The sequence below is a fragment of the Tursiops truncatus genome, chromosome 2, assembly GCF_011762595.2.
Source record: "Tursiops truncatus isolate mTurTru1 chromosome 2, mTurTru1.mat.Y, whole genome shotgun sequence".
NCBI classification, from domain to species: domain Eukaryota; kingdom Metazoa; phylum Chordata; class Mammalia; order Artiodactyla; family Delphinidae; genus Tursiops; species Tursiops truncatus.
In genome coordinates, this window is record NC_047035.1 from 85516391 (window position 1) to 85538650 (window position 22260).

General features: G+C 49.6%; 1 protein-coding gene across 20 annotated transcripts in view; it reads left to right on the forward strand.

Moving 5' to 3' along the window:
- The window catches only part of STARD9 (StAR related lipid transfer domain containing 9), a 134640-nt gene that overhangs the window by 106683 nt on the left and 5697 nt on the right, over positions 1–22260 (forward strand). For 9 of the 20 annotated variants that reach the window (XR_012330072.1, XM_073800817.1, XM_033851558.2 and 6 more), the window contains 6 exons: positions 889–1163; positions 1665–10956; positions 11144–11341; positions 11760–11943; positions 12315–12452; positions 13445–13519. Coding sequence is in view for 15 of the 20 variants with exons in the window: in XM_073800817.1 (XP_073656918.1) it covers positions 889–1163; positions 1665–10956; positions 11144–11341; positions 11760–11943; positions 12315–12452; positions 13445–13519 (10162 nt within the window). In the remaining 5 variants the exon portion in view is untranslated. Of the gene's footprint in view, positions 1–888; positions 1164–1664; positions 10957–11143; positions 11342–11759; positions 11944–12314; positions 12453–12743; positions 12861–13444; positions 13520–22260 lie in introns of those variants that run through there. The other 11 variants (XM_073800819.1, XM_033851559.2, XM_073800830.1 and 8 more) reach the window with 8 other exon arrangements.

The following is a 22260-nucleotide window of genomic DNA, read 5'->3' on the forward strand; positions in this document are numbered from 1 at the left end:
GCAACTTTTAGATGTGATGTCATTTCAATCCTACATCAAGTATACACTTCTGAAAAATAAGTTTTCTTATGACCACATTGTCATCACACCCAACAAAATTAAGATTAATTATTCAGTATAATCAAAAACCTAGGCCATATTCAAATTTCTCTAATTGCCTCAAAATATATATTTATAGTTAATTGAAATTAAGATCCAGTAGAATTTACACACTGCATGTGGTTGTTATGTCTTTTAAGTTTCTTTTAATCATGCTTTTTAAAAATTTCTTCATATCGTCGATTTGTTAAAGAAAGTGGGTCCATTCTGTAAAATGTGCCCCTTTATAGATTTGTCTGTTTGATTCCTTGTAGTGCCATTTAAGTTATTATTCAGTTCCTCATGTTGGAAGTTTTCCCTAAAGGCGTGGTTAGATCCAGATTCAGTTCAGCCTTTTTGTAAGATAAAGAAAATGAGGAACAGAGTGTACCTGGGGCTTCTTTGAGAGCCAAGACTATAGTCTGTAGTTTCCTTATGTACCTAAAGAGCTGACCCTGAAGGCTATAGGGGACAGTGACATTGGCCTAGTTTTTTTTTTTTTTTTTTGGTACGCGGGCCTCTCACTGCCGCGGCCTCTCCCGTTGCGGAGCACAGGCTCCGGATGCACAGGCCCAGCGGCCATGGCTCACGGGCCCAGCCACTCCGTGGCATGTGGGATCTTCCCGGACCAGGGCACGAACCCACGTCCCCTGCACCGGCAGGCGGACTCCCAACCACCGTGCCACCAGGGAAGCCCTGGCCTAGTTTTAAACCTCTTTCAGAGCAAACTAAGTGGGACTTTATATTCCTTCTCTCAGCAGGAAGTAGGGACCTCTTACTTTTCTGAGATGGCTTTCCTTGTCTCCACAGTGTTTTCCTGAATTGGGATCCCTCCACCACGTCACCTCCTGTGCCTGACCCTACTGAGCAATTATCAGAGGAAACCCCATCAGAAGAGTACTTGCCCCAGGCTGCTTATTACCCCCCAAGGAAAGGGCATTTCATCAAGCATGCCCTCCGTTCTTCAGGTGAGGGGCAGCTCTGCACAGCCAGGAAGGCCCTGGCCAGGAAGGGAGCCTCACCCTCTGGCACCTGCCTCACTGAGAGCTGCGAGTCTGCCAGTGTCCAGGAAATGGAGAGAGTGGGTAAGCAGCCCCGTCAGATGGTGGCCCAGAGTTTCGCAGCTAACAAGCTAAAGCCATGGGATAAGCTGGAGGTCCTCACCTCTTCCACCCAGACCAGGAGGGCTAAGGCCACTCACCTGCAGGGTGGGGAAAAGAAGGGAACCTTGGGCCCCATGAGGCTGCTGAGGGAGCCAGATGTGGCTCCTCACATCCCCATGGATCCAAGCAAGCCACTGGGCGTGGAAAGACAGCCAAGACTTTCTGGGCAGAATCCACCCCCCCCTTCTCCAAGCGGGGCATCAAAGAGGCAGCAGAGGGTCCTGGCAGCTAGGGTTGAAAAGTCCTCTCGCTTGCCTCACAGCAGCCCTTTGAAGAGGCAACACAATGCGGGGGACCCAGATGCCACAGCCTCACTCACAGGTTCCAGCCCTGTAGAGGATCTTGCGAGAGAAAAAGGTGGTGATTTATCTGATGCAGATAGCAGTTACTCAGTCGATTCTCTGTCCTATGTCTGTGCCAAAGCCCTGCTGGAGCCACGGAAGCTGGAGGAGCCCCAGGGGAAGGAGCGGGATCTGCCAGGGCCAGATGACTCCGACAGCGAAGACAGCCAAATATCTGAGGACTCGCTGGCCGAGAAGGGGTACCAAAGCCCACAGGACAGCCCAGCGCTCAGTTTTCTCACCCATGGCCATGGCCACTCCAGGGCCAGAGCTCAAGCCTCTGTGAGGGGCTTCACCACATCCTCAGACAGTCGACTGTTCACCGAGACTCACAGGAGCTTTTCCCTCGACAGCCTGGTTGACGCTGAGGAAGAACTGGGGGACGATCGGCAAGAAGAGCCTTTCTTCCGTTCAGCTGACGAGATGCCCACGGAGACTTTCTGGCGCCTGCAGAGCTCCAGTCTGCCCGCAGGGGACGAGGAGGCAGTGTGCAGGCCTGGCCCCATCAGCCACAGAACAGGAGCCAGGCTGGATGCCGCCCTGCCAGTGAGCAGTTCGTTTTACCTGGAGCTCCAGCCCCGCTGTGAGCAGCCCGAGTTGGCGGTGGAGGCAAGCCCCACAGAACAAACCAACGCTCTCCAAGACGTGCCGCTTTCCAGAGGGAGCCCTCTGGCGTCCATGGATTCCTGGTTCTCCTGTGACTCCAGGAACAGTCCCAGTAGCCCCCCAGGTTCTTTATGTCCAAGTCCTGACGTCCAGGATGTTCAGCCCTGCGGTTGGGAGAGGCCTGGATACTGGCCCAATATGGAAGAACTAAAGTCATCAGATACAGAAACAGTCCTGTCCTGCAGCTCCAAACGGCCCCTGGGCGGTGCTGAGCTGCCCTGCAGTGTCAGAAGTGCATACACAGTCCCTGTTTCTGATACGACCAGGGTGTCCCTCTGGGGCTCTTATAGGCTTCTTCAGCCAGGAGCCGATGGCACCTGTCAGGCCAGAGGGGTCCCTGACATGGCCCAGAAGGACATCTCTGAAGCATCTGACTCTAGTGTGTCAAGCTTGTTGGCTGCCTCTGCCACCTCATTCACTTACGTTGGCAGTGCCTGTGAGAGAGACTGGGCTGCCCTTCAGCAAAAGTACCTCCTTGAACTGTCTCATCCTGTTTTGGAGGCCACAGGAGCACCCAGTCTCCCTCTTCGAGGGAAGGGAAAGCCCTCCCTCGAGGAAGACTCCGGTTCCCTGACCCAAGATTCTGGCAGGGGAGGAGATGCTCTATTGCCAACTGGTCCTAGGGTATCTAGCAGCCCGGATTTCAACAACTTTCCTATCCGTCTGTCCAGAATTAGGTGTCTGAGAGCTGAGAAAGAACAGGACAGTCTGCGTGTCGAGGTAGAAGGTACTTCAGAATTCTTTACAGCTAATGAGAAAGAGGTGAGTCATAGTGGAACTTATTCAGCGGACGTAGAATCATCGACTTCTGGAACTACAAAAGTGCACGTCTCTACAGCAGCGAACAAGACAGCACATCCCGTGATGCAAGCATGGGGAGCCAAAGAGAGCAGCTTGGAAGAAGCCTCTCACAGTAGCGAGAATCCTGGTCTCATGACGTCCTCTGATGAATGTTTCATCCTAACGAACGCTTGTCACCATATTGTCACCATAGACACCAAAGAACCCCATTGGCCCCGAGGCTGGGCTCCTTTGAGGAAGAATAGTGCAGACCCAGGGGGGCAATTAGGTCAGAACAGCCACCACCTCCCGCAGGAAGAGAAGACAGACTCCCAGGAGAGCTCCAAGGAAGCGGGTAGAAGACACAGCAGGTTTTCCTTTGCCTTTCCTTCAGGTCCAGAGTTGTACCTCCACTCTGCTCCCTGGAATCCACTCCCATCTTCCCTGCAGCCACCTCCCTTGGAAACATTCTATGTGACCAAAAGCCGAGATGCCCTAAGAGAAACCTCCTTGGAAATCCCGGCTTGCAGAGAAGCAGGGGCACCCTCCCCCGCTCCCAGGGAAGCATGGGGCTTTGGACATGAGCACCAAGTCCTCCAAAATGTGTATGTGAAGAATAAGTTGCCAGCGCTGTTACAAAACCAGAATTCCAAGATTGCATCGTCTCAGCAGGTCATGGCAGAAAGGCCAGCTGACCCGAACACCAAGGAAGCTTGCAGGGAAAAAGGGAAATGCCTTGGAAACATTAAAGAAGAAAGCCATAACTCAGTTTATTTTTTCGTCACTCAGAACAGACATTTTCTTCCATCTACCAGCATAAAAGTATGTGAATTTGAAAATCAAGTTGGAATTTTAAATAAACACAGTCTTCCAGTGCTCAAGCAGGGAGAAAAGGCTACTGTACAGTCCTACTGCAGTGTCTCCTCAGACAGTTCTGGGTCAAGGAAGCCTCCCCTGGTGTGTGAATCTGAGACGAGTGGGGAAGAAGAGCAGGGGCAGGATGCAGTCCTCAGAGAGACCCCGGCCTGTGACATGAAGAGACGGTTTCCTTCCGGGGTCAGGTCTGATTTCATCTATAAAACCATCAATTTAGGCCTTGACAAGGACAAGATAGAGGAAGCCGCTCGCTCTTTGAAGTCCAGATCAGTACATCATAGAGTAAGCAGCCCAGAGACAGCAGCCCAGGATGAGAGTCCAGCCCACAAGGGGGAAAGGAGGAATGAAATTGGGCTTCCTGGAAAAGCGCTCCATCCCAAAGATGGCTCAGAAGAGTTTAGGCTTCCACAGGCAGAGTCCATGTATGAAAGATTCCAGTCAGTTACGTGCTTTCAGGAAAGAAACCTCGGTGAATGCAAGGTCCCTGGAAAGGTGCGAGAAGCGTTAAGCCCCAAAGAAGAACCTCCTGGAAAGAAAGGGAGTAAAGGAGATAATAATGCTGATGAGATGGCTAGGCTAATTAGGAGTGTAATGCAGCTGGAAAATGGCATCTTGGAAATTGAATCCAAACAGAGTAAGCAGCTAAATGCTTCCCACACACTGGGAGTCAGTAAGGAGTTTATGTTCCAGGACCAGAAGGACCAGGAGATGGCTGACCATGTGCTGAGGCCAGGCAGCTTTAGAAACCACCTGTCCTTCAAGGATCAGCCATCTTCTCCAAAGTGGAAAGATGATGTTATCTTTAGGGATGGTGAAGCTGGACAAATGGAGGTTAACAGTAGCATTGATCCCCAGGTACACGACATCAGATTTGTGAAGGGGCACACCCACCCAGCTGTATTAGACACACCCGCCAGGGAAACTGCTGGTTATTTAGGGACATTTACAGTTTGCAGAGAATGCACCAACTCTTCTGCTCATCCAAGGAAAACGAAAGCTTCGGCTGGAGCTCTGCCATTGCAGCCCATGCCTGAGAGGACTTCTGAGGAGGGCGAGCTGGCGAATGCAGTGTACCCCAGACGGCCGCCCCGTGGCTTGGGAAGTCTTGAGGAGCTGGAGACCGTGAAGGGTGTTCAGGAAAGCCATTTTGCCAAACGCATACGTAGTTCTAAGCAAGAGGAGCTGGAAGTTCAAGGCAGAGTTGAAGAAACGGCTATGCAAAGAGGGAGCCTACAGGAGAAAAACAAAGTGGTTTCATTGACTCAGAAGCTCCCTGGCCTGTGCCAGCATTGTGTGTGCACATTTTTCAGCCAAGAGACCGACCCATTGCCAAGCCAGCCAGGGGCCTGTATGGCTCCTCGCCGGGACCTGAGCAACGCCTTGCCCTTGAATTCAGCAAGGCCGCCAAGAACCTGTCTTTATGTGCCTGGTACTCTAGGCATCTCTTCTGTTGACTGTGTGCTGGATCCCACCCTGTTGAAAATGCCCACCAGTCCCCTGGTAACTGGAGCGGGGCGTCAGGACCAGAGTGGAGAGCCCGGACGCCACAGCCCACAGCACGGAGACGATAGACAGGGCTTCTCCGCAGCACACCCTGCTTGGTGCGGGTCTGTGATATCCATGGCTGTGGGATCTCGCAGTCAATCCAGTGCACCAGCGAGCATTCCCCTGGGGGCAGAGGGCAGGAGGTCAACAAGCACCAGTCTGCAAGGCCACGGAGGGGACCTCAGAAGCACCTTGCTGGGCTTGGGTAGCAGGGTGGGTTCTCCTTCCGAAGCCGAGGCAGCTGTACCAAGAGGACCAGACAGAGCCAGTTCCCTGAACAGGGCCTCTAGCCCGCTTGAAAGGAGGGCCAGCTGCCCCTTAGAAGAGGGGGACAAGCGAGGCAGGGGGGAGAGGCAAAAGGCAGAGAAGGAGGCCGAGGACCTCAGTCCTGCCAGTGGTGCTTTCTCAGCACCTGTGTCCTTGCCAAGGCTGCCTCAGCCGGAGCCCTCTGCCCATCCAGCCACGTGCCTGGCTGAGTTGGAGGAGATAGGACAGGCGAAGGCCCAGGGGAAGCAGCTTCACAACGTGGTGGCTGGGGGCACAGTCCTTCCTCACGATGAGACGCTATTAGGACCTGAATGTTCTTCAGGGGCCCCTGGCAGGCCTCAGTGTCCACAAATGGGCCAGTCAGTGTCAGCCAGGACCAGAAATGAGGGTGAAGCACGGGGATTTCATGTGGCGTCTCTCTCTGCTAAACCAGGACACCTGTCAAGTGATGAGAGGACATCTGTCCTTCAGGCCACACCCCCCTCTGCAGACAGCTGTCACCCTCTGCCCAGCACTGACACTAACACGGGGCCACGGCACTCCTCACGGACTTCCTCCCACGTTGACCCTGCTCCAGGTAAAAGTCACTGTTCCGGAAAACGGAGACATTGCCTGGGAGCCGGTGAACAGTTTGTGCATCACACTAGCTCTTCTGAAATCATAGAGAAAGAGGGAGAAGCAACCAGAACACCTTCCTCTGCTGATGCTTTGGGCTCAGACAGTCTTCCTTTTTCAGCAGCTGTGGAGGAGGACAGGAGGGTAATGGTGGAGGAAATAGTGGCTGCCTTACCTTCTCAGGCCCCTTTTGATGATGCTGGAGGGATTCCCTGTAGGCGAGGCCCGTTTGCTGCCTGGGAAGCTGCCCAGGGCATTCTCCCTGGCTGGCAGGAGAGCAGCCCAGCCCACCAAGAACCTGGGACTCTGGACAACACATGGGGAGGAGGTCCTGGTAACTTCCTAGTGGCTGCACAAGGAGGAAAACCAACCTGTTTTGAAAGTCACCTTGTGATCTGTGATGTTCAGAATTCTGCCAGTCTCTCAGGGCCTAACCGAGACCAGGGCCAATGCCTTGAGGCTTCCACCGGCTTAGAAGAAGGGAAGGCGAGTCCCAAATGGGGTGCCGTCCTTCCCAGAGCCCTGGGAGGGATTGAACCGGAAGCTCCTTCTCAGCAGCCTGTGAAGCGGGAGGGGAGTGTTGGCTCTAGGCTAGCAGAAGCCTGCAGGGCCAGCGTCAAAGGTCCCAGGCCAACTCTGCTGCCAAATCAGAGACCCGGAGGAGTTAGGGAGGAGGCCCTGCGCAGGTGCCCACAGGAAACTTCAGACTGTGGTGTCTTTTCGGGGAGCACTGAAGGCAGCAGGACCCTCAGCCCATCCGGGGACCTAGCAGACAGCAGATCTCATCCTTGCCGGCAGCCGTGCAACCATCAACCCGTTGCTTCCGGGGCCCGTGCCTCCCCTTCCTCCACTTCACTGTGTTACAGAGATGGTGACCTGGGCAAGGGGGCTTCCGAGGCCTCCCCACATACTCGCCACCCACCCTGCATGGTCCCCCCCAGGGCCTGCGGGGTGGAGAGAGGAGAGGGCCATTGCAGGGAACCTGATGTACTCTGGGCACATGGCCTTGAGCCCAAAAGCATTAATGTGGAGTTGGGGCCGGTAGATGGCAGCACCCCGGAGACCTCTGCTGCTGCTCTCCCGCCTCCGGCTCAGGGCTGCAGCTCCCCTTCCGCCCCTGATGTGAGGACAAGTCCCCTCAGCCCCTGGGTTGCTGATGGAAGCTGCAGGTCAGTAGGGGATCCTGAGAAAAAGGCTGGCAAGAAGAAAGTCAGCGCCGAGCTTGAGGCTCCCCCTTTCCATGCAGGCAGGTGCTCTGAGCCCCCGGGGAGGTTTCAGGACAGCTCTGCTGGTGGCCGGAGTGCACAGGGCTCTCCAACCAAGCCAGAACCACCTGCAACAGCTGGGGGACCACACAGCCTGAATTTAAGTGAAGGGTGTGTTGTGAGTGAGCCGCCGGTGGGACCACAACATGGATGTTTGGGAAATGCCATCAGATGCCTTCCAGAAAAGCCGCAACTTTCCGCGGAGTCCAAGGACAATAGTGGCTTGGATCCCCAAGCCAAATTGGTAGCAGAGTTACAGTGCGCCTCCGGTCCCCAGGTTGACAGCCCCCGGGAGGAGGAAGAGCAGCAGAGAGACCAGGCTTCAGGTGGCCAAGAAGATGCTGCCCGGGGCAGGAGCCCCCCATGTGCTGATGAAGGTGGCTCAGGCAGCTGTCAGATTAGAGGTGCAGGCAGAGAGGACGAGGCTGTGGCCAGGCTCCCTGCAGCCTTCAGAGACTCAGCCACTGTCCCCCTGGGGCAACGTGGAGCATGTTGGCCTGTGGCCCAGGGCCCTGGGCAGCCCTCTTCTGGCGGGGAGCAGCCGGCACCCTGCCACCGGTGCTCACTTCCTGTGATCGCCGTCGTCTCTGGCCCCAAACACTCTAGACCGCAGTTCTCTGTGGTCAGCTCTCACCGGTCTCTTCAGGAGCTAAGCTTGAGCGTGGAGCCTCCTTCCCCGACAGATGAGGATATACAGGAGCCTAGCAGATTGTGGACCCCACATCCCAGAGGCTGTTTCTCAGGAAAGTCTGCGGCAAGAACGTCTCTGAAAGCTGAGGGCTGCAATCAGGAAGCCGCCTCTGACCTGGACGGCATCGCTGCTGATCCCAGGCCCCTGCCGTCCACACCCCCTCCATCCCCGGTGACTTCAGCTGTCTCGTGCATGCCGCCCCCCGATCTCATGGCTGCTCGGCTGTTTGGTACTCCGGAACAGGCCCAGCCGGGAAAGCCAGAGAGACTGAGTGGCCAGGCTCGGCCAGAGGCGTGGTGCTCTGAGGCGGGGGGAGGAGTCCTGCTTTTTGGCTCCAGCGCCATCGATCCCTGCGCCCTGCCCTGGCGTCCCGAGGGGCCTGCGCGTGTTGGCTGGAAGCAATATGTGTTTGGCGGCGCAGCTGATGTCTCCCGTGGCCCGACACCCCAGGGCCTGACACCGTCAGACGTGGACCGGTGCTCCCGTGAGGACGACGGCCTAGACGACCGGGGCTCCCCGGTCTACTCCCACCGCAGCACCTTGGCCAGTGCCCAAGGCCTGTCAAGCACACGCAGCCTCGTCGAAAGCGCCCGCCGTTCCCGTGAGGCCTGGGGAGCCTGGGGTTCCTCATTTGCCCTGGGAAGCCCCCACGTCCTGATCAGTTCTGAAGGGGCAGCCCCCGCTAAGGGTCCTGACGAGAGAGGCGGGTTCCCGGGCACCCCTGATGAGGCAGGCTGCCTGAGGGGGGAGCCTCCCTTGGCTGGAGGAAGTGCTGCGGGCCGGGTGGATGAGATTATGCTGCTGTACCCATCAGAGGAGGGCGGCCCTGTGAGTGTGTCCAGGATGAACACCGTGGAGCAGGGCACCCAGACTCTGGGCTGCAGGTCCCGCTGGAGCCACGCGGACCTCTCCTCTGCTCAGTTGGATCTGGCCTCTTGGACCAGCATGCACAACCTGTCTCTCCGCCTCTCGCAGCTCCTGCACAGCACCTCGGAGCTGTTGGGGAGTCTCTCCCAGCCCAGGGTGGCCGAAAAGGAGTGGAATGCCAAGAGGGAGACCCCGGGTGAGGTGCCCCAGGCACTGAAGATGGACGGCTGTACTCAGACCACCATGGATGAGGGCATCCAGACTGACCCGGCCTCACCACCTCTGCATCTCCAGGCCCCAGAGGCCAACCCTCAGAAAGTCAATGCGGTCCTTGAAAGGCTGGGCTCAGATCTTTCCATCACGTCTCAGGAAAAGGGACATGTCCCCGGGACACTTAAGAAGAGAGGGGCAGAGGGGACCGCACGGAAAATAGCAGGGCCCCGAGATCTTCAGGAAGAAAGCACCCTCTGCAGGCCCCGGAGTGCCCCCGTACCCTCATCCCACTTGAGTTTTCAGAAAGTTCCCCCTGGGCAGAACCTGCATCCTCTGAGCCCCCAGGCTTCTCTGGATGCCCCCCTGCCTCCCAGCCTGGCTGGTGGCAGCCCCGGCCGCAGCCTCCGTGCACCTCCCTCCCCAGGGCCCTGTCCCCACACTGTGGAGCCTGTGCAGGAGCCCGGGGTGTGGAAGGAGCAGGGCCCCACGAGCGCCTTGCTGGTGGACAGGGCCTCCTCCCCGATCCTCACGCTTAGCGCCAGCACCCAAGGGTCAGGGCACCCCCCAGGCGCTTTGTCTCTCTCGGCCCCCTCAGCTCATTCCCTTGAAGGCTGCCAGAAGTTTGTCTCCCACCAAAGCCTTCCCCTGGGCGCCCCGAGGGCTGCAGTGGGTAACTATTCTCAAACCACTGATGAGTCAGGTAGCTTTCAGAGAGTGGAGGCTCCGTGTGGAGAAGGTAGCAGTCCCTTACAAGGGGATGACCACGGGTGCTCCCTTGGGCTGAGCTCCCGAGGCCACCCAGAGCAGAGCGCAAAGCCCCAAGTCAGCTGCGTGGAGCAGGCCCCGCAGGGGCGTCAGCCCAGGACCACCACTGGGGTCCAGAGCAGACTGTCGCCTCCACCACCGGGAAGCAGGAGCCGGAGGCTGACTGATGGCTTTGTGCCTGAGGACGTGGCCTCCCTAAAGTGTGGCCCACTGAGCAGTAGGGGGCTGAGTCGATGGCAGTGCAGGACAGAGAATGGGGGTGAGAGCTCAGTGTCTCCAGAGGAGCTACGGCCCGCTCTGAACATTTCCTCTTCGTGGGGAGGCCTCTGGCGCCGCCGCAGCTGCCCTTCCTTTGAGTTGGCTGACACCTCAGGGCTCCGGGGTTGCATCTTGGGCCCAACTGAGGCCTGCCAGCCTGAGGGGCTGCTGCGCCCCAGTTCCCAGACATGCATGGCCCCTGAGCCCCAGCACCACGGTCTGAGGGACCTCCCGGTGTATAACAAATCCAGCGATTGGTGTGGGGGTCAGGACGGCTCCCCTGGGGCGCTGGGTGTGATGGATTTGCTGGGGACCAGATGTGATTGCAGCTCCGGACAGCAGGGACAGAGGCTCCCACAACCTCATGAGGACCAGAGCCAGGCGCCCGAGGGGTCCCAGAGGGAGCAGATCCCCCTGCGGGTCGGGGCCCAGACCCTCTCCCTCAGCGTGGAACTCACGGAAGCAAAACTGCACCACGGCTTTGGGGAGGCAGACGCCCTGCTGCAGGTGCTGCAGAGCGGGACGGGGGAGGCACTTGCTGCCCAAGAGGAGGAGCCGTACGCCCGGTAAGGACCCAGCTCGGAGTGGGGCGACGAGGGCTGGGCGGAGAGGAGAGAGAGCCGAGCCGGCTCACAGCCGGCCATTCCCTCCTCCCGGCTCAGCTCTGGGACCTTCCGGGGGTCAGAGATAGGTCTGGAGATGGAGAAGGGCAGTCAGGGTCAACTTCAGTGCCTCACTCACGTTCTGTCTCAGGCCAGAACGCACCGCAGAGAACCTCCGGAGGGAGCGGGCTGAGCGACTTCAGAACTTCCGCCGGACGCAAAGCCTCAGCCCCCAGAAACAACTGAGCTTCCCATTCAACCGGGATCTCCCCACCTGGGCCTTTGACTTGCCCAGCAGGCGCCGAGAATACCTGCAGCAGCTGAGGAAGAATGTTGTGGAGACCACCAGGTATGGTGGACTCAGAACCCTGTGGGGAAAAGGCTCTGGGTGGGGCGAGTGTGGGGAGCAGGGCCTGGACTTGAGCGTCCTGGACACCGGAGGCTGCAGCTTCCTTTGCCAGGAGCGATTCCAGGAGTGGGTCCTACGTGACTGTGGACAGTCGGAGGCAGCTGTAGAGACTGAGGCAAAGGGAAAGAGGAGGGTTTGGGAGGGAGCAGCGGATGGGGTGGGTGGGGGTGGATAGAGGAGCCGTGCCATGCTATGTAAGACTGCAGGCCTGAGCCTCAGGGTGTTTGTAAGACCACACCCGAAGGCCCTGTGGGCAAAGAGAGGATGGGCCCTTCAGGAAGGTGGTGTTGAGCGGGCCTGGGCGATCGCCCACTCACCATGTTAGAAGGCATCTCTACAACCCTCTGGTCTTCCCCAGGAGCCCACGGTCAGTGTCAAGGTCTCCTCACTCACCCTCTGACATAGAGCTGATGCTACAAGAATACCAGCGGGCCCGTGAGGAGGCCAAGGTGGAGATTGCCCGGGCCCGGGCCCGACTGCGGGAGCAGACTGAACAGGAAAAGCTGAGAATCCGCCAGCAGATCGTCTGCCAGCTGCTGCGGGTGGGGAGTGGGGCAAGCCTCTGATTTCAGGGTAGGCTCGGAGCCCGGGGCAGACCAGGGCTGCCTCTGAGTCTTGAGACTTAGAATTTGGAGGAGGGCGTCAGGCCCCTGGTGCCAGCTCAAAGCTGCTTCACTCTCTATTTTCATGCCATCCTCATCAGACCAGCTCCTGTCCCCAGGCCAGAGTTTGGGAGGAGGCGGCTTGGGTATATAGTTGGGGTGGGGATGGGGGAGGCATGGGGGTATGAGGCTGAGGCTGAGGCAGGAGGCAGTGGGAGGTGACGGGAACTGGGGAGGTGAGAAGGGGTGAAAGTGAGGGTGGGAAGTGAGGGTGCACCTGGAGCTGGTTGACAGTAATCTATCCTTCCCAGGAAGAAGAAAAGCTACACACCCTGGCCGCCTCAAGCTCTTGGTGCACCAGCTCCAACGGAAGTCTCTCCTCTGGTGTCACCTCCGGCTACAATAGCAGCCCGGCCTTGCCAGGCCAGCTCCAGTCCCCAGACAGTGTGGTGAGTAGGCAAATGCAAGCACGAATCGGGCCGGGAGCACCCTGGCAAGAGTTTGGGAGGAAGTTCTGCCTCCTGGAGGCCACTGCTGACGTGAGCCCTTCTCCTGTACGATGGCCTTTGTCTTCCCTGTGGTTTTTGTCTCCCCTCCCTGTTTACTCATTCATTCATTCAACAAGTGTTTATTTTGTAGGCACTATTTTAGGCACTGAGCAAAATTGTTCTTGTCCTTAAACAGATTATTAGAGGGATAAATATTAAACAGCTTATTTTATTATTTAATTATTGTTGCAGTAGTTTCTGTGAAGAAGGGGTGCTAAGCCGGATGAAACAGGGACCTGACCTAGTCTGGAGGATCAGCAAAGATGCTCTGAAGAGAATGTGTTTAAACTGAGACTGGAAGGCCGAGAGGTAGTTAACTCAGTAAAAGTTGGTGTCTGGAGATATGTGGGGGGCAGGAGAATAGCCTTCCAGGCAGAGGGCCCAGCAAGTGAGGGAGGAGGAGTTGGGGGAACTAAAAGAAGGTTAGTGTGGCTGGAATGTAAAGAGTGAGATGGAAGAATCACAGGAGAAGGGACTAGAAAAGGCAAGGTTGTGTAGACACTATTGGAAATTCTGGCTGCTTTCTAACCTATCTGATCATGTTACTTCTCAAAGCTGCTGACAAGCTTTTTAGTGGGGAGGAGAATGACGCGCTTGCCAGAGAAGTGGCAAGAGCAGCCCTGGGTAGACCCGCTCACGACCTTGGCAAAGCCGAGTGAGAGACGACAGTTGCTTGGTTCAGGGCACCGCCCGCGTGGAGGAGCAGATGTGGATGCGCTGGCTAGAGCGTCCACAGGACGCAGGGGCAGATTGGAAGTTGGAGGCTGGAAGCAGGAGGAGTCAGAACCACATGCACTTTGGGCTTGAAGGGCTGGTGATGTCCATGTGACGAAGAGCCCTGAATGGGGCAGGTTTTGAGGGGAAGATCATGAGTCTAGTTTGGTATTTACCAGGTTGAAAGTGCTTGTGAGAAATGCAGGGGAGCAGCTGGAAATCAGGCAGTTGGGATCCAGATCTGGAGCTCAGAGGTAAGATCTGGCTGGGGATATAAAATCTGAAATTCCTTTTATAAGCAAAACTTCACACAGTAAAAAAAAAAAAAAAAAAAAATCGTATTCAAACAGTAGCAAAAGACATAGAATGTCAAGTGCATTTTTCAGTCTTTTTGCCTCCCCAGAACCAGTTTGGTGTATATTTCCAGAGATAGTCTGCACATCTATAAGGAAGTGTGTATCTTTTGAGAATGTGTATATCTTTTTTACAATAGTGCGTTAATTTCTGCTGTATAGCAAAGTGATTCAGTTATACATATACGTACATTCCTTTTTTTTTTTTTTTGCGGTACGCGGGCCTCTCACTGTTGTGGCCTCTCCCGTTGCGGAGCACAGGCTCCGGACACGCAGCCTCAGCGGCCATGGCTCACGGGCCCAGCCGCGGGGCATGTGGGATCTTCCCAGACCGGGGCACGAACCCATGTCTCCTGCATCGGCAGGCGGACTCTCAACTACTGCGCCACCAGGGAAGCCCCATTCCTTTTTTTTTATATGCTTTTTCATTATGGTTTATTATAGAATATTGCATACAGTTCCCTGTGCTATACAGTAGGACCTTGTTGTTCCCATTATTCTTCTTTTTCTGACCCTGTAGTGTATTCTTTTTTTTAATTTTTATTTTATATTGGGGTATAGTTGATTTACAATGTTGTGTTAGTTTCAGGTGTATAGCAAAGTGGTTCAGTTATACGTATCATTCTTTTTCAGATTCTTTTCCCATATAGGTTATTACAGAATATTGATATAGAGTTCCCTGTGCTATACAACAGGTCCTTGTTGATTATCTATTTTATATATAGTAGTGTGTGTATGTTAATCCCAACCTCCTACTTTATCCTTCCCCCCGCCCCACCTTTCCCTGTTGGTAAACATAAGTTTGTTTTCAAAGTCCGGGAGTCTCTGTTTTTGTAAATAAGTTCATTTATGGGGCTTCCCTGGTGGCGCAGTGGTTGAGAGTCCGCCTGCTGATGCAGGGGACACAGGTTTGTGCCCTGGTCCAGGAGGATCACACATGCCGCAGAGCGGCTGGACCCGTGAGCAATGGCCGCTGAGCCTGCGCGTCCGGAGCCTATGCTGCGCAACAGGAGAGGCCACAGCAGTGAGAGGCCCGTGTACCGCAAAAAAAAAAAGAAGTTCATTTGTATCATCTTTTTGGATTGCACATATAAGTGATATCATATGATACTTGTCTTTCTCTGACTTACTTCACTTAGTATGATAATCTTTAGGTCCATCCGTATTGCTGAAAATGGTATTATTTCATTCTTTTTTATGGCTGAGTAACATTCCATTGTGTATATGTACCACATCTTCTTGATCCATTCATCTGTCGATGGACATTTAGGTTGCTTCCATGTCTTGGCTATTGTAAATAGTGCTGCAATGAACATTGGGGTATGTGTATATTTTCAAATTATGGTTTTCTCCAGATATATGCCCGGGAGTGGGATTGCTGGATCATATGGTAGTTTTATTTTTAGTTTTTTAAGGAACCTCCATACTGTTCTCTATAGTGGTTGTGCCAATTTACATTCCCACCAACAATGTAGGAGTGTTCCTTTTTCTCCACACCTTCTCCAGCATTTGTTATTTGTAGACTTTTGGATAATGGCCATTCTGACTGGTGGGAGGTGATATCTCCTTGTAGTTTTGATTTGCATTTCTCTAATATCTATATTGAGCATCTTTTCATGTGCTTTATGGCCATCTGTATGTCTTCTTTGGAGAAATTGCTATTTAGATCTTCTGCCCATTTTTTGATTGGGTTGTTTGGTTTTTTGATATTGAGCTGTATGAGCTGTTTGTATATTTTGAAGATTAATCCCTTCTCAGTCTCTTTGCTTGCAAATATTTTCTCCCATTCTGTGGGTTGTCTTTTTGTTTCTTATGGTTTCCTTTGCTGTGTAAAAGCTTTTAAGTTTAATTAGCTACCATTTGTTTATTTTTGTTTTTATTTTCATTACTCTGGGAGGTGGGTCCAAAAAGATATTGCTGCAATTTATGTCAAAGAGTGTTCTGCCTATGTTTTCCTCTAAGAGTTTTATAGTATCCAGTCTTAAATTTAGGTCTTTAATCCGCTTTGATTTATTTTTGTGTATGGTGTTAGAGAATGTTCTAATTTCATTATTTTACCTGTAGCTCTCCAGTTTTCCCAGCACCACTTATTGAAGAGACTGTCTTTTCTCCACTGTATATTCTTGCCTCCTTTGTTGTAGATTAATTGACCATAGGTGCATGGGTTTATTTCTGGGCTTTCTCTCCTGTTCCATTGATCTATATTTCTGTTTTTGTGCCAGTACCTTACTGTTTTGATTACTGTAGCTTTGTAGTATAGTTTGAAGTCAGGGAGCCCGATTCCTCCAATTCAGTTTTTCTTTCTCAGGATTGCTTTGGCTATTTGGGGTCTTCTGTGTTTCCATACAAATTTTAAAATTTCTTGTTCTAGTTCTGTGAAAAATGCCATTGGTAGTTTGATAGGGATTGCATTGAATCTGTAGATTGCCTTGGGTAGTATAGTCATTTTGACAGTATTGATTCTTCCAAGAACATGGTATATCTTTCCATCTGTTTGTGTCATCTTCGATTTCTTTCATCAGCATCTTATAGTTTTCGGAGTACAGGTCTTTTGCCTCCTTAGGTAGGTATATTCCTAGGTATTTTATTCTTTTTGTTGCAGTGGTAAATGGGAGTGTTTCCTTAATTTCTCTTTCTGATCTTTCATTGTTAGTGTATAGAAATGCAGCAGATTTCCATGTATTAATTTTGTATCCTGCAATGTTACCAAATTCATTGATGAGCTCTAGTAGTTTTTTGGTAGCATCTTTAGGATTTTCTATGTATAGTATCATGTCATCTGCAAACAGTGACAGTTTTACTTCTTTTCCAATTTGTATTCCTTTTATTTCTTTTTCTTCTCTGATTGCCATGGCTAGGACTTCCAAAACTATGTTGAGTAAGAGTGGTGAGAGTGGACAACCTTGTCTTGTTCCTGATCTTAGAGGAAGTGCTTTCAGCTTTTCACCATTGATTATGATGTTAGTTGTGGGTTTGTCATATATGGCCTTTATTATGTTGAGGTAGGTTCCCTCTATGCCCACTTTCTGGAGAGTTTTTATCATAAATGGGGTTGAATTTTGTCAAAAGCTTTCTCTGCATCTATTGAGATGATAATATGGTTCTTATTCTTTAATTTGTTAATATGGTATATCACACTGATTGATTTGTAGATATTGAAAAATCCTGCATCCCTGGGATAAATCCCACTTGATCATGGTGCGTGATCCTTTTACAATTCTACTGTTGGATTCAGTTTGCTAGTATTTGTTTAGGATTTTTGCATCTGTGTTCATCAGTGATATTGGCCTGTAATTTTCTTTTTTTGTGTTGTCTTTGGTTTCGGTATCAGGGTGATGGTGGCCTCATAGAATGAGTTTGGGAATGTTCCTTCCTCTGCAATTGTTTAGAATAGTTTCAGAAGGATAGGTGTTAATTCTTCTCTACATGTTTGATAGAATTCGTCTGTGAAGCCGTCTGGTCATGGACTTCTGTTTGTTGGGAGTTTTTTAATCCCAGTTTCAATTTCAGTAATTGTGATTGGTCTGCTCATATTTTCTGTTTCTTCCTGGTTCAGTCTTGGAAGATTGTACCTTTCTAAGAATTTGTCTGTTTCTTCTAGGTTGTCCCTTTTACTGGCATATAGTTCCTTGTAGTAGTCTCTAATGATCCTTTGTATTTCTCTGGAGTTAGTTGTAACTTCTTTTTTTTTAATCAATTAATTTATTTTTGGCTGCATTGGGTCTTCGTTGCTGTGCTGCACGTGGGCTTTCTCTAGTCGCGGGAAGCAGGAGCTACTTTTCGTTGCGGTGTGCGGCTTCTCATTGCGGTGGCTACTCTTGTTGCGGAGCACAGGCTCTAGGTGCGTGGGCTCAGTAGTTGTGGCTCAGGCTCTAGAGTACAGGCTCAGTAGTCGTATACACAGGCTTAGTTGCTCCGTGGCATGTGGGATCTTCCCAGACCAGGGCTCGAACCCATGTTCCCTGCATTGGCAGGTGGATTCTTAACCACTGCACCACCAAGGAAGTCCCTGTAACTTCTTTTTTATTTCTAATTTTATTGATTTGAGCCTTTTCCCTTTTTTTCTTGATGAGTCCGGCTAAACGTTTATCATTTTTGTTTATCTTTTCAAAGAACCAGCTTTTAGTTTCATTGATCTTTTTTTTTTTTTTTTTTTTTTTTTTTGCGGTACGCGGGCCTCTCACTGTTGTGGCCTCTCCCGTTGCGGAGCACAGGCTCTGGACGCACAGGCTCAGCAGCCATGGCTCACGGGCCTAGCCGCTCCGCGGCATGTGGGATCTTCCTGGACCAGGGCACAAACCCGTGTCCCCTGCATCAGCAGGCAGACTCTCAACCACTGCGCCACCAGGGAAGCCCCATTGATCTTTTCTATTGCTTTCTTCGTCTCTGTTTCATTTATTCCTGCTCTCATCTTTATGATTTCTTTCCTTCTACTAACTTTGGGTTTTGTTTGTTCTTCTTTCTCTTGTTGCTTTAGGTGTAAGTTTAGGTTGTTTATTTTTCTTGTTTCCTGAGGTTACATTGTATGGCTATAACTTCCTTGGCATTCCTTGGCTTGTAATTGTATCACTCCAGCCTTTGCCATTGGCATCACGTGGCTTCTCCCTGTTTGTCTCTGTGTACCTGTGTCTTCGTGTGGCTTTCTTATAAGGACAGCAGTCATTGGATGTATGGCCCACTCTAATCCAGTGGAACCTCATCATAACTTGATTGCATCTGCAAAGACCCTACTTCCAAATAAAGTTACATTTACAGACAGCAGGAGTTAGGACTTCAACATATCATTTTTGGAGGACAATAATTCACCCCACAGCAAGGGCTCATCCACTTGTAGCATGTATCAGAATTTCATTCCTTTTTATGGCTAATAATATCACATTGTGTGACTATCACATTTATTTGTCTGTTCATCAGTTGATGGACATTTAGGTTGTTTCCACTTTTTGCCTATTATGAACAATGCTGCTGTGAACATTAATGTACAAGTTGTTGTGTGGACATGTTTTCACTTCTCTTGGGTTTTACCTAGGAGTTGGACTGAGATCATAGGGTAACTCTGTTTCACCAGTTGAAGAACTGACAGCCTGTTTTTCAAAGTGGCTGCACTATTCTGCAGTCCCATCAACAGTGTATAAGCAATGTATTTCTCCACATCCTAGCCAACACTTGTTATTATTCATCTTTTAAATTATATTCATCCCAGTGGGATCTCAGGTGGTACCTCATCGTTTGCATCATCCTGATGGTTAATGGTGTTGAACTTTTCATGTGCTTATTATAAATTTATAAATTTTTTTTAGAGCAATGTCTTTTCCCATCTTTTGTCCATTTTCTAATTGGGTTGTCTTTTTATTAAGGCAAAGAGTTCTTTATATATTCTAGTATAAGTCCCTTATCAGTTATATGATTTATAAAAAGTTTCTTTATTCTGTGTGTTGTCTTTTCACTTTCTTGATGGTGTCATTTGAAGCACAAAGTTATAAATTTTGATCATGTCTACTTTAATTTTTTCTTTTGTTGCTTGTGCTTTTGGTTTCATATCTAAGACACTCTTGCTCAATCCAAGGTCACAAAGATTATGCCTATATTTTCTTTTAGTAGTTGTATAGTTTTAGTTCCTACATTTGGGTCTTTGATCTGTTTTGAATCAATTTTTGTACATAGTGAGAATTAGGGATCACATTTCTTTCTTTTGCACGTGGATATCCAGTTGTCCCAGCACCATTTGTTCAGACAGATAATCTTTTCTCCCATTGAATTGTCTCAGCACCCTAGTCAAAGATTAACTGACCATAGATGTGTGAATTTATTTCTGGACTCTTAATTCCATTCCATTGAATTATATATCTATCCTTAGGCCAATACCACACTGTCTTGATGACTGTTTAGGTTTGTGGTAGATTTTTTTTTTTTTTTTTTGCAGTACGCGGGCCTCTCACTGTTGTGGCCTCTCCCGTTGCGGAGCACAGGCTCCGGCCGCGCAGGCCCAGTGGCCATGGCTCACGGGCCTAGCCGCTCCGCGGCATGTGGGATCCTCCCAGACCGGGGCACGAACCCGTGTCCCCTGCATCGGCAGGTGGACTCTCAACCACTGTGCCACCAGGGAAGCCCCTGGGTTTGTGGTAGATTTTGAAATCAGGAAGTATATATCTTCCAACTTTGTTCTTTTTCAAGATTGTTTTGGCTATTCTGTGTCCCTTGACTGTACATATGAATTTTAGGGATAATCTTTTCAATTTCTGAAAAGAAGTCAGCTGGGATTTTGATTGGGATTGCATTGAACCTATAGATCAATTTGGGGAGGGTTGCTATCTGAACAATATTAAGTCTTTCAATTCATGAACATGGGATATCTTTTCATTTATTCGGGTCTTCTTTATTTTCAACAATGTTTTATAGTTTTCAGAGTATAAATTTTTCGTGTTTTTTGTTGTTGTTAAATTTATTCCTAACTATTTTATTCTTTTTGATGCTATTATAAATGGGCTTGTTTCCTTAATTTCCTTTTTGGTTTGCTCATTGCTACTATACAGAAATACAGTTGATTTTTGTATATTGATGTTGTCTCCTGTACTCATTTATTAGTTCTAATACTTCATTTTATTAGACTCCTTAGGTGATATGACCTTGTATATAGAATATCCGATCTTTTGTTGTTGTTTTCTTGACTAACTGCCTTGGCTAGAATCTTGAGTACCATGTTAAATAGAAGTGGTGAGAGCAGACGTTCTTGTCTTGTTACTGATTTTAGGAGAAAACCATCCAGTTTTTACTATTAAGTATGTTAGCTGTGGGGTTTTCGTACATAATCTTTAGAGGAGATTTCCTTCTAGTCCTAGCTTATTGCTTTTATCATGAAAAGGTGTTGGATTTAAATACTTTTTCCTGTATCTATTGAGATGATCATGTGGGTGTTTTCCTTTGTTCTATTAATATATTACATTGATTTTTCTATGTTGAACTAACTTTGTGTTCCTGGGATAAATCCCACTTGGTCATGGTATGTATCCTCTTTATATGTTGCTAGACTCAGTTTACTAGTTATTTTGCTGAGGATTTATTTGTTTAAATGCACAGGGATATTGGTCTATAGTTTACTTGATGTCTTTGGTTTTATCAGGGTAATCTTGGCCTCATAGAATGAGTTGAGAAGTGTTCCCTCCTCTATTTTCGGAAGAACTGTGAAGAACTGGTGTTAATTCTCCTCTAAATGCTTGGTAGATTTCACTAATGAAGCTATCCCATCTTGAAATTTTCTTTGTGGGAATTTAAAAATTTTTTTGATTACTAAATTTACTTATTAAATGTCTATTCAGATTTTCCATTTCTTCTTGAGTCAGTTTCAGTAGTTTGTATCTTTTTAGGAACTTGTCCATTTCATCTGAGTTACCTAATTGTTGGCATGTAGTTCATAATATTCATTTATTTTTTTTTTCATAGATGTAAATATCTGAAGTTAAAACTTTCCCTCTGAGCGCTGCTTTAGTTGTATCCCACAAGTTGTGAGATATATATAGATGTAGACATAGATATATATCTGTATATAATCTTTGCTTTATAGTAATTTTGAAATTTCAGTTTGTATTTCTTCTTTACCCAATTGTTGTTAAGAGTTTTTCAAAACTTTTTGGTAGAAAGGCCGTGTTTTCTGATTTTGTTATTTTTTTTAAGGGAACTTTATTTTTATTTATTCATTTTTGGCTGCATTGGGTCTTCGTTGCTGTGTGGGCTTTCTTGAGTTGCAGCAAGTGGGGGTGTGTCTTCACCTCCCTTTTTTTATTTGCAGCAAGTGGGGGTGTGTCTTCATTACGGTGTGTAGGCTTCTCATTATGGTGGCTTCTCTTGTTGCAGAGCATGGGCTCTAGGCACACAGGCTTCACTAGCTATGGCACGAGGGCACAGTAGTTGTGGCTCGCAGGCTCTAGAGCACAGGCTTAGTAGTTGTGGTGCACAGGCTTAGCTGTTCTGCGGCATGTGGGATCTTCCCAGACCAGGGCTCAGACCCGTGTCCCCTGCATTGGCAGGTGCATTCTTTTTTTTTTTTTTTTTTTTGGCAGGTGCATTCTTAACCACTGTGCCACCAGGGAAGCCCTGTTACTAATTTTTAACTTTGCCATGTGTTGAGAGAATGTATGATTTCAGAGAAAGTAAAATTTCTTTTTTTTATATTTGAGGGTTTTGGTCATGAATATTCCATTGGCTTCTAAAAATCTTGTTTATCTTCTTTGTGGTCTGTGTTTTCCTTGCTTTGGGGATGTATATGTGTCTTCTATCTGGTAATTTGGAAGCCTTTTTTTTTCCTTTCTTTTCTTTTCATCATTACTTTTGTATATTTAAATAGTCTTTATTTCTTGATTTAGCAGTTTTCTTTTCACCCTGGCTGTAAAACATGAGGAAATCAGTGTATTTCCACCTTCTCTCATTTTTTCTCATTACCTTTTGTTACAGTATTTCTATACTATTTACAGTGTTTGTATTCAGAGTTCTAGTTCTCGTGCTAGATCAAATGGACTCTGCTCATTTGCAGTTCTTTGGCGTACATTCTTTTTTCTACCCTAGTAATTCTTCTTGTAATTTCTTCAAGAAAGACTCAAGGGCACTATATTCTCTAGGTTCTCTGAGTTCATATTTGAAAATGTTTA